The 10,827-nt window shown below is 40.0% G+C and overlaps 1 protein-coding gene across 2 annotated transcripts; it reads left to right on the top strand.

Moving 5' to 3' along the window:
* Positions 1–1,615: 1,615 nt before the first annotated feature.
* Positions 1,616–10,332, top strand: atpsckmt (fATP synthase c subunit lysine N-methyltransferase). 2 transcript variants are annotated; one of them, XM_072575521.1, is made up of 4 exons: positions 1,616–1,936; positions 7,250–7,387; positions 7,487–7,537; positions 9,864–10,015. In XM_072575521.1, the coding sequence occupies exons 1-4, from the start codon at positions 1,691–1,693 to the stop codon at positions 9,912–9,914; spliced, it is 486 nt and encodes a 161-aa protein (XP_072431622.1). In that variant the 5' UTR covers positions 1,616–1,690; the 3' UTR covers positions 9,915–10,015. The 2 variants fall into 2 exon arrangements, with proteins under 2 accessions (XP_072431622.1, XP_072431620.1); XM_072575519.1 differs by having other exon boundaries at positions 1,632–1,936; positions 9,911–10,332.
* Positions 10,333–10,827: the final 495 nt, after the last annotated feature.

Raw genomic sequence — 10,827 nt, 5'->3', positions numbered from 1 at the left:
GTTCAAGTCTAATAAAATGATGTAATGACATAGCATTTATGTAATATGATCAAGCAATGTCAACATAATTTCATGAAAGAGAAATCATGCCTAACAAATTTACAAGAATCCTTTGAGGAGGTAACACGCAGGATATATAAAGGGGAAGCATGGGTATAATATATTTGGATTTTCAAAGCTGTTGATACGGCACCAATCTCAGCCTACTTAATAAGATAATAACCCATGGTGTTGGAAATAGTACATTAATATGGATAGTTATGAATCTTTGGAATTTTTGCTCCAGAGGGCTGTGAGGTTCAGTCATTACGTATATTCAAGGGCAAGGTGACATTTTTAAGAATTAATAAGAGAATTAAGGGTTATATGGAAAGGCAGGAAAGTGGAGTTGCAGATTTTCAGATCAGACACAATATAATTGAATGGCAGAGCAGACTCGATGGGCTGAATTGGCCTACTTCAGCTTCTTTGTCTAATAGTCTTTTGGAGATGGCCATTACCAGGCAATTGTATGATGTGAATGTTACTTGCCACTTAATCAGCCCAAGCCTGGGTGTTTTCAGGTATTGCTGCATTAGAACACATACTAATTCAGTGTTTGAGATGTCATTAATAGTGCTGAACATTGTGCAATCACCAGTGCACATCCCCACTTGTAACCTTAGGATTGAGGGAAAGTCATTGATGAAATTACTGAAAATGGTGGGGCTGAGGACATTACCCTGAGGAAGTACTACATTGTTGTTATGGGGCTGGGATTATTGATCTCCAACAACCACAACCATCTAGGTATTAGGTATGACTCCAGCAAGCAGACACAGAAAATCTCCTCTCAGGAAGGTAGTCACATATTTTCCAATCATCACCCTTATGGTTTCCCATTCTTGTAAACCTCTCCTGCACTCTCTCAACAACTAAACTGGACATCACTAAAGCTGTCAAGAGTATGGTGCTGGAAAAGCACAGCAGGTCATGCAGCATTCGAGGAGCCAGAAAATCGATGTTTCAGGCAAAAGCCCTTCAACAGGAATGAGGCTGGGAGCTGAGGGAGGGAGAGATAAATGGAAGAGGGTGGTGGTAGCTGAGAGTACAATAGGTGGATGGAGGTGGGGGTAAAGGTGATAGGTCAGAAAGCAGGGTGGTGCAGAATAGGTGGGAAAGAAGATGAACAGGTGGGTCAGGTCATGAGGATGGTGCTGAGCTGTAAGATTGGAACTTGGGCAAGGTGGCTGGGAGGGGAAATGAGGAAACTGGTGACATCCACATTGATGCCAATTATTAAAGCTGTGCATTGTGAGGTTCCCACAACACCAGGTTATAGTCCATCAGGTTTATTTGGAAGCACTAGCTTTTGGAGCGCTGTTCCTTCATCAGGTGGTTGTGGACCACAATTGCAACAGCGTTCCGAAAGCTAGTGTTTCCAAATAAATCTGTTGGACTATAACCTGGTGTTGTGCGATTTTTAATTTTGTACACCCCAGTCTAGCACCGGCATCGTGAGGGTCGTTAGCTTCAAAATTATAGTGAGAGGAAAGTCTGTGGTTGGGAGGGAGGTCTGGGGAGTTGATCCACACGTGAAGCTAGTGTGTTTCCATGGCTACGGCTCACAAACGGTGACCGCCCGGACCCAATTCAATGTGACACCGACTCCAATCGTTCCGTCCGGTCTGGGGTCCGCTCTTTTCGTTGAATGTCGGATCTGGTTCCCGGGGCGACACCGGGCCGCAAGCGGCGTTGGGGCCTAGCCCTCCTCGGAATTGTTAGTGGAACTGGACTCGCACTGTCCCTGGGCGCCGCCCCATTTGTGGCCCCGGCTCTGAGGAGGGTCTGTCTCCCCTTTGTCCCTGCCAGCCCGGCTCAGGTGGAGGTAGTGCTGCGCCTACTGAAAGGCCGCAGGGGAGAACTGGTGGACATCGGGAGCGGCGACGGCAGGATCGTAAGTGATCGACAGAGGTGGACAAGCAAGGATTAGGGGAGGGGGACGGAGAAAGTCGGCGCTAGGCCGGGGAGGGGTGGTGGTAAAGGAGGAGTGGAAAGGAGTAAAGAAAGGGGCAGGGTTGGGGGAGAAGATCAGATGGGAGAGGGGTGATAGGGAGGTAAAAGATACAGGAGAAAAAGTAGGGAATGGGGTAGTATGAGAGAAGGAAAGAGATGGGGAGGAAATGAGAAGGGAAAATGAGGGGAGGGTGAGATGTTGAGAGGAAAGGAAAAAAGAAGTGAGAAGAGGATAGGAAGATGGATTAAACAGGGGTACAAGTGGCCGTGAAAATAGGAAGGGGGAAGGGGAAGAGGTGGAGTTGGAGGGAGCAAGATGGTAAAGGGGAGAGACGGTTAGGTAAAAAATGTAGGGAAGGGTGACAAGGTAGAAAGGAAGGGAAAGGTGGGTTGGGGAAATGGGAGTAGGCTGGGTGGGGATTGTAGAGTGCAGGGTCAGAGAACGGGGTGAAGGTGGAAGAGAAGTATGGGCTGAGAAGAAGAGTGGGGGAAAGGAACGGGAGTGAGGGAGTAATAAGAATTTAGTTTTGGGAAAAAAAACACCAAGAAAACTGTAAATTGGCAAAAATGTGTTTGAGGCCTTTCCAAGATTAAAACTCTTTAATAATGCTGATTTGAGTTTGAATGGTATTTGTGCATAAAGTTTGGACTTATTCAGAGTTGGTGTCATTTTAGGAAATAATAGTTCCTTTTTATTTTGCTTCTGGCTTACTGTGGGTGTGACTTGAAGTGACAGGTATAGAAATCGCTATGATGAGTTTCTGGTATAAGTTATGTTGATTGTTTTTTTTTCAAAAAAGAAGAAGCATGTACTGCCATAAAACTTAAGGAATTTTGTACCATAAAGTATTACTAGTGGAATTTAGCCACAACACCAATGAACATCTCTTTCTGGATATGTCCAAGGTTTGATTCTTGTGAAGTATGGTTCCCTGGAGCTCTGCTGCTGAAGATTCCTGAAGGCTGAATTCTTATAGGATTTTCTGTCTTGTTCAGCTTGTGGTGTGACATTATATTTATGACACTTCTGAAGTCTGTAGCTTGCTTGCTTTCTTATCAGGCACAGATTCTTTATTTAATGTCATACTGGTGTTGGCTGTCTGTTCAAAATAAAGCCTGTCTTGCCATTTACTCCTTAAATTCTCATGTGGTATAAGGTAGCCATTTATCAAGCAATTAAATCGTTTATGTAGTTTTGATTCCTTTTTCCTAGGGATGGTTAATTGGCATATTGCTTTTTGTTTTTTCATATAAAGTTTGTTCTTAACCCTTTATCTCCAGAAACAGTTTATTCCAGAGGGAGTTACTGTTCATACTTTCAATCCACGAACAGTTAAAGTTCTGAAGATTACAGTGTCACAATATGGTGGGCAGGGATTTATATGGCAAGGGTTAAGAAAATAGTTCATTAATTGGCAACAATTACCATCTCATGTACAGGAAGACATTACAAAACACGAAAATAACTATTATTAATACAGCACATTCTCATGATGTCCCAAAGTCCAACCATTCATGGGAAGTTGTAGTTATAGCATATTAATGTATGTTACTTGAGTTATAATTGTGGACATAGGACATGGTGATTTATTATAAAAATAAAAGTCTGAATATGTAACTAGAAAAATGGTGCTTGGTCAGTTGTGTTCTCCATCCCTGCTCCATGTGAAATCCCAACTTGGTTTTGATTCTTCTTGTGTAAGAGGTCAGTTAATATAGCGTTTGCTTGCTAGTATAGGACTACCATATTGCTAAAGTGAGAGCCATGTTGCCGAAGCATTTTTGTTTTGCACATCCAGAGATAAATGCAAGAGTACCAAATTGCAAATGATTGCAGTAATCTATACCACAGGGAGGAAAATGGTGCTGATTTGTTGGTAAGTTGACTTTGACTGGCTTTGGCATTGTTAATGGAGAAAGCACCAGGAACTATAAACTCCCTTACTTTTTGGGTAACTCAGAAAAGGTGTAATGTTTAATCTTATTTGTGTCTGGTTTTTAATATGTGCGTGTGTGCATATATATTCCTATATGCCACTTCTAACAAGTGTAAGTGAACTACAATGTGAACTTGACTTGATTGTTAGTGAGACGGTGGCACAGTGGTTAGCACTGCTGCCTCACAGCGCCTGAGACCCAGGTTCAATTCCCGCCTCAGGCGACTGACTGTGTGGAGTTTGCACGTCCTCCCCGTGTCTGCGTGGGTTTCCTCTGGGTGCTCCGGTTTCCTCCCACAGTCCAAAGATGTGCAGGCCAGGTGAATTGGCCATGCTAAATTGCCCATAGTGTTAGGTAAGGGGTAAATGTAGATGTAGGGGTATGGGTGGGTTACGCTTCGGTGGGGCGGTGTGGACTTGTTGGGCCGAAGGGCCTGTTTCCACACTGTAAGTAATCTAATCTAATCTAATTATCAGCACACTTAGGTATGTTCAGAAAGTATTCCCCAATGCAGAATCACACCTAATGCTTGATATTTTATTTGCGGTTTGCAATACCAGTGTAATCAAAGACCATCCTCCAGCTGTTTATAACAGGCACAGTTCTCAACCAGCCTGCATTGCAAAACCCAAAATAAAGCACCTACTGTTGTATATGATTCTGTGATTAGGCAGTGCTGGCTTAATTTAGTTCCTGCTAGGGTGAAAGGCAAGGTTGGTAGTTGTAGGGAATGCTAGATGATTAGAAAAGGTGAGGTTGAGGTATTGGTCAAGAAAAAGAAGGAAGCATATGTCAAGCATATAGAGAGCAGAGATTGAGTGAATCCTTACAGTATAAAGGCAGTGGGAATATAACTTAAGAGGGAAGTCAGGAGGGCAAACAGGAGACATGAGATAGCTTTGGCAAAAAGGGTTAAGGAAAATCCAAATACATTAAGGACAAAAGGGTAACAAGGGAAAGAATGGGGCCCCTCATAGATCAGCAAGGCAACCTATGTTTGGAACTGCAAGACATGTGGGAGATACTAAACGAGTATTCTGCATCAGTGTTTACTGTGGAGAAGGATATGGAAGATATAGAATTTGGGGAAATAGATGGTGATATTTTGAAAATTGTCCATATTACAGAGGAGGAAGTGCTGGATGTCTTGAAATGCATAAAAGTGGATAAATCCCCAGGACCTGATCAGATGTAGCCTACAACTCTGTGGGGAGCTAGGGAAGTGATTGCTGGGCTTCTTGCTGAGATATTTGGATCATCAGTAGTCACAGGTGAGGTGCTAGTAGACTGGAAGCTGATTAACATGGTGCTATTATTTCAGAAAGGTGGTAAGGAAAATCCAGGGAACTGTAGACCAGTGAGCCGGATATCGGTGGTGGGCAAGTTGTTGGATGGAATCTTGAGAGACAGAATTTACATATATTTGGAAAGGCAAGGAATGATTAAGGATAGTCAACATGGCTTTATGGGACATCCTGTCACATGAACTTGATTGAGTTTTTTTTGAAGAATTAATGAAAAGGATTAATGGCAGAGCATTGGATGTGGTCTATACGGATGTCAGTAAGATATTCGACAAGGTACCTCATGGTAGAGTGGTTAGCAAGTTTAGATCACATGGAATACAGGGAGAACTAGCTATTTGGATATAAAAGTGGCTTGAGGGTTGCTTTTCAGACTGGTAGCCTGTGATCAGTGATGTGCCACAAGGATCGGTGCTAGGTCCACTGCTTCTTGTCATTTATATAAATGATTTGGATGTGAACACAGGAGGTATAGTTAGTAAGTTTGCAGGTGACACCAAAATTAGAGGTGTAGTGGACAGTGAAGAAGGTTACCTCTAGGGTACAACAGGATCTTGATCAGATGGACCAATGGGCCGAGGATTGGCAGATGGAGTTTAATTTAGATAAATATTGGATGCTGCATTTTGGAAAGGCAAATCAGGGCAGGACTTATGCACTTGATGGTAAGGTCCTGAGTGTTACTAAACAAAGTGACCACTGAGTGCAGGCTCATACTTTCTTGAAGGTGGAGTTGCAGGTTGATAGGATAGTGAAAAAGGCATTTAGTATGCTTTCCTTTATTGGTCAGAGCATTGAGTATCAGAGTTGGGAGGTCATGTTATAGCTGTACAGGGCATTGACTAGGCCACTTTTGGAATACTGTGTGCAATTCTAACCTCCGTCCTATTGGAAGGATGTTGTGAAACTTGAGAGTTCAGAAAAGATTTACAAGCATGTCAGGGTAGAGGGTTTTGAGCTGTGGGGAGAGACTGCATAGACTGGAGCTGTTTTTCCCTGGAGTGTAAGAGGCTGAGGGGTGACCTTACAGAGGTTTATAAAATCATGAGGGGCATGGATAGGATAAATAGATCAGGACTTCCCCCTCCCCAAGGAAGAGTCCAGAACTAGAGGGCATAGGTTTAGGGTGAGAGAGGAAAGATTTAAAACACAACTTTTTCACAGGATGGTGTGTGTATGGAATGAGCTGCCAAAGGAAGTGGTGAAGCTGGTTCAATTAAAACATTTAAAAGGCATCTGGGTGGGAACATGAATAGCAAACGTTTAGAGGAATATGGGTAAAGGCTCGCAAATGAGATTATCTTAGAATAGGTTAGTTCAGTTTGGGATATCTGATTGGCATGGACGAGCTGGACCAAAGGGTCTGTTTTCATGCTGTATCTCTATGAATCTACATGCCTGTGGAACATTGTTACCTGGTATATTACCATGGCATGTCTCAGCCAATCTGAGTCCACTTGGCAACCAATTAGAATCGCTTTTCTCATGTATAAATTTTTGCTCCCTTTCAAATTTGGCATTATTACAACTGTCCTGATGAGTTCAAAACAAAGCTTTGGCATTATGTTTTTTGTTCCAGCAGTACTCAAGTTCTGTACTAAGAAGTGAATTTTTGATTAGTTGATGCACCCATACCGCAAAAAAAATTCTAATCGAATCTGGCTTATAAATGTAATGTTCAAGACACTTTGAGATTGTGGGTTTTGACTACATTTTGGGATGGACTTAGTAATATTCTCAGTAAAAAAGGTCAACCTTTATCATTCTAAAAATATCTTAACACATTGAGTGTTAAATGTTTTATTAGGAAGAACTTCAAATTTTCCAATATTTTCTATATGAAATGTACTATATTGGTCATTGTGTTGTGGAACTTGTAGGCAAAACATTCATAGCGACATGGTTCTGGCCAGCTTCTATTGTTGTCTCATCATATAAATTATATCACTCTATTTATGAGTTATGAAAAACCGGCAATCCATTTTTGATAATGTGTTCTTTTAACTTTATAGGTAATTGCAGCAGCGAAGCAAGGGTTTCGAGCTGTGGGTTATGAGTTGAATCCTTGGTTGGTTTGGTATGCTAGATACAAAGCATGGCAGGAAGGAGTGCACCACAATACCAGATTTTACATCTCTGACTTATGGAAGGTACAAGCACTCTTGGACAGCAGAACAATACTGATGTATTAAATACTGTGATTTTTACAATGTGGATAATTCTTTTTGTTTTTGTCCTGTATTTTTTAGGTTGATTTCTCAGAATATAATAATGTTGTCATATTTGGAGTTCCTCAAATGGTGAGTTTGATTTTAATAATTTAGTTCTTAAAAATTATTGTGACGTGTGTATATGAAGGTACATTTTGATAAATCCTGTTCCTGTTCTAGTACCTCACTGGATGATGTCTGCATTAGAGAACTGGGGGGAAAGAATAATTTTTCAAATTGTCCTGCCAAAGTCTGTGATTTTTCTAACAGGCAAAACTGGAGTGTTTTATGTTTTGAAGGTTAATTTTATTAATGTCTTACCACTAAAATTAAAAAATACTTTGGAAGAGTCAGTTGTAAAAACAATGGCACACTATTTCAAGCCTTAGACCTTGGGTTTGAATCTAGTGCAGAATGATTAGATTATAGTTACCTTTTTTCTGATAAGTCTCTTCAGTAAAAGAGAAAGAGCTGTTTCATTTCTGAAAAATAATTATTGGACTCAACATTTACTTTGTTTTTGCCTCCATCATTGCTGTCAGATATGCTAAGTTTCTCCAGCACTTTGTTTTTAATTCAGATCTGCAAAATTTTGCTTTTTAAAAAATCGTTTTATTCTCTTCAAATTTAGTTTCTATTGGCAGTAAGCCCATATCACAAATTGGCATTAATTAAACAGGGATTGACTGGATTAAAAGAAAATCAATTAAAGGAGGTGGTGGTGTAGTGGGAACATTAACCTGGGTTCTGGATTCCTAGTCAAGTAATGTTTGGGGATATGGGTTTAACTCCTACAGTGGCAGATGTTTAACATTTTAATTCAGTAAAAGCCTGGAATAAGGGAAAAGCTAGCCCAATGACAAACATTGTCAGTTGTCATAAAAGCTGGTCTGGTTCACTACTGCCCTTTAGGGAAGGAAATCTGCCATCCTTACCTGATCTGGCCTGCCTGTGACTCCAGACCAACAGTAATGTGGTTAATTCTTACCTGCCCTTTGGATAATTAGGGATGAGAAACAAATGCTAGTATAGTCTAGTGACACACAGATCCCATGAATATATAAAAATAACAATAGCAGTAGCTCCCCTGACCCTGTGGTTGATAGTAGAAAGCAATAACTTACAACTAAACCTTACTTTTAAAATAACTTTTAAAATTGTGGTCAGTCATTTAGATTGTACATAAATGGTCATCTTGTACCAGATTTTGGAGATTGTTTGGTGTTCAATGCATTGTGTAAGAAATCCATGAGGTTATTGGAAGAAAAAGAGTTGATAAATGATCTCTTCTGCATATAAAGGTATTTTAACTCTACTTTAAGGCCTACACAATCTGCATTTAAGGGGGTTGTTTCATTTCTCAGCATTTGTCCTGAATATAGCAATTCGCAATTAGGCATGGCTTGCTGCTTTTTAAAAATTTCTTTTTCCCATCAGCCTGTTGATGGTATGACTGATACTGGGAGCCCATATATATGTGGTTCTTAAAAAATGATTTTTCCATGTTTGATTAATAATGTACTTGGGGTTTTGGTTTATCTAAATGGAAATAAATTTCTATTAGCTCGCTCTCTTTCAATGTTTGTTGTGTCATGTGAGAATGCAGCCACCATTCTCTTGTTTTGACTGAGTTTACAGGACTAACTTTGTTTAAAGTGGTAGAGAACAGCCAACAGTCTAATAAGAAGCTTTTGTCTTAAACAAGAAAATTTATTGCATGGTAGTGATTGGGTACATAGTCTTTGTACATTAATAAGATAGGTATTGTTACTATGGGGAGCCCTATAATAATTGGTTTGTCCTGTTAAAGATTTCAAAATGTTGAAACTTTCCCCACCCAAGTTATGATGACATAGTTAGATTGATTGAAGCCAAAAGCATTCCCTTATAGGTATTTTCTTACCAGTCTGTTTATTATATAACATGTGGGACTTGAACCTGATCTTCCTGGCTCAGAGGTAGGTAACAATACCACTGTGCCATACAACGCCGTGCAATCCCTTATACAACAGCTTGGAGACCTGTTTTAATTTAGTTTAGCTTCTATTTTCCATAGCTCCACCCCTCAACCCCAAGGCATGTTTCAGTGGAGTAGCAAGACTGGTAGCATGCAAGATTGTAAAGCAAAAAGAAGGAAATGCATGTTTTCAGTCAACTTGAAGAAATAGTAAACATGAAACTCCTGATCTTGGACCAGTCATCATTGGATGAATGTTTTTAAAGTGTATGGGTTCATGGAGACAGTGCCCCTAAACTTGGTTTTGTTATTAACTTAAGAAATTAGGTATCCACAATATAATTGTCTATCTGAAAGCAGTTTTAGTAAAAAAAACTGTCTCTGTATTAGATGCAAAATGAGTCAATATAATTTTATTCTGAAATACAATTTTAGGATTGAATATTTTTCTTAATTTAGGAACACTATTATCAGGGAATTTCTGACTGCATTTTCCAATGTTCCAGATGAAGTCCTTGGAGGAGAAACTTCAGAGTGAGTTGAAGAGCAGTGCTAGAGTTGTAGCCTGTCGTTTTTCATTTCCCAACTGGACAGCTGTTCGTGAATCTGGAAAGGGAATCGATACAGCCTGGTTGTATGATGCAAAATCATTTAAAACCACAGGAAAGAAGTCTTAAAAACAAATGAATGGACAAGACAGGCATAATTTTCATTTGCTGCAGAGTGACTACAGATTGTTTTCAAGAATTAAATGGTGGCACATCATCAGTGGAAGTGATCTAATCAGCTTGCAGTTAATTGAACTTATGTGCAAAAATATCTGATTCTACTTTAGCAGATTCAGTTTACAAAAGTATCATTTTAAGTGAACAGTGTATAGGTGTGATATTTAATACAATACCAGAAATGTTGCTAGTTAAACCTTTAATTGTTTGGTTTGTTGGCTTCTTCAAATAATCTCTCAGAACCAGTAGCTTTTCTCTGGGATTATTAGTTTGTATAATGTAGGGTGTGGTGTTTAACCATATAACTTTTTTTTTTACTTTTGAGATATTCAATCCTAGCTGTTGTAACAATATAGGAACAACATGCCCAGCTTTTTATTATTGTCCAATGGTCTTTTGGTTGTAAATGACTTTGGTAAAGTTGCCATAAATCCAATAGACCATAGGGATGCTCTCTTATTAGAGAAAAATGACCGATGGTGATTTAATTTGAGGGTCACCACTCCTCAGGCATGGGAGAGGTTGAGAGGAGAATCCTTCATGGTAGCTTCAGCTGGTGCAAGAATTGAACCCATGCTGTTGATACCTCCTTGCATCACAAACCAGCTTTCCAGTCAATTGAGCTAACTGACACCAGTCTTTCAGTGCATGGTGAAAATTAATTGGATATGTTATGGGTATTTAGTTTCCTCCAGCCT

Source organism: Chiloscyllium punctatum, chromosome 8, assembly GCF_047496795.1.
Source record: "Chiloscyllium punctatum isolate Juve2018m chromosome 8, sChiPun1.3, whole genome shotgun sequence".
Classification (NCBI taxonomy): Eukaryota; Metazoa; Chordata; class Chondrichthyes; order Orectolobiformes; family Hemiscylliidae; genus Chiloscyllium; species Chiloscyllium punctatum.
Note: the sequence above shows the minus strand (reverse complement) of the source record. Positions and strands in the feature narration are given on the sequence as shown.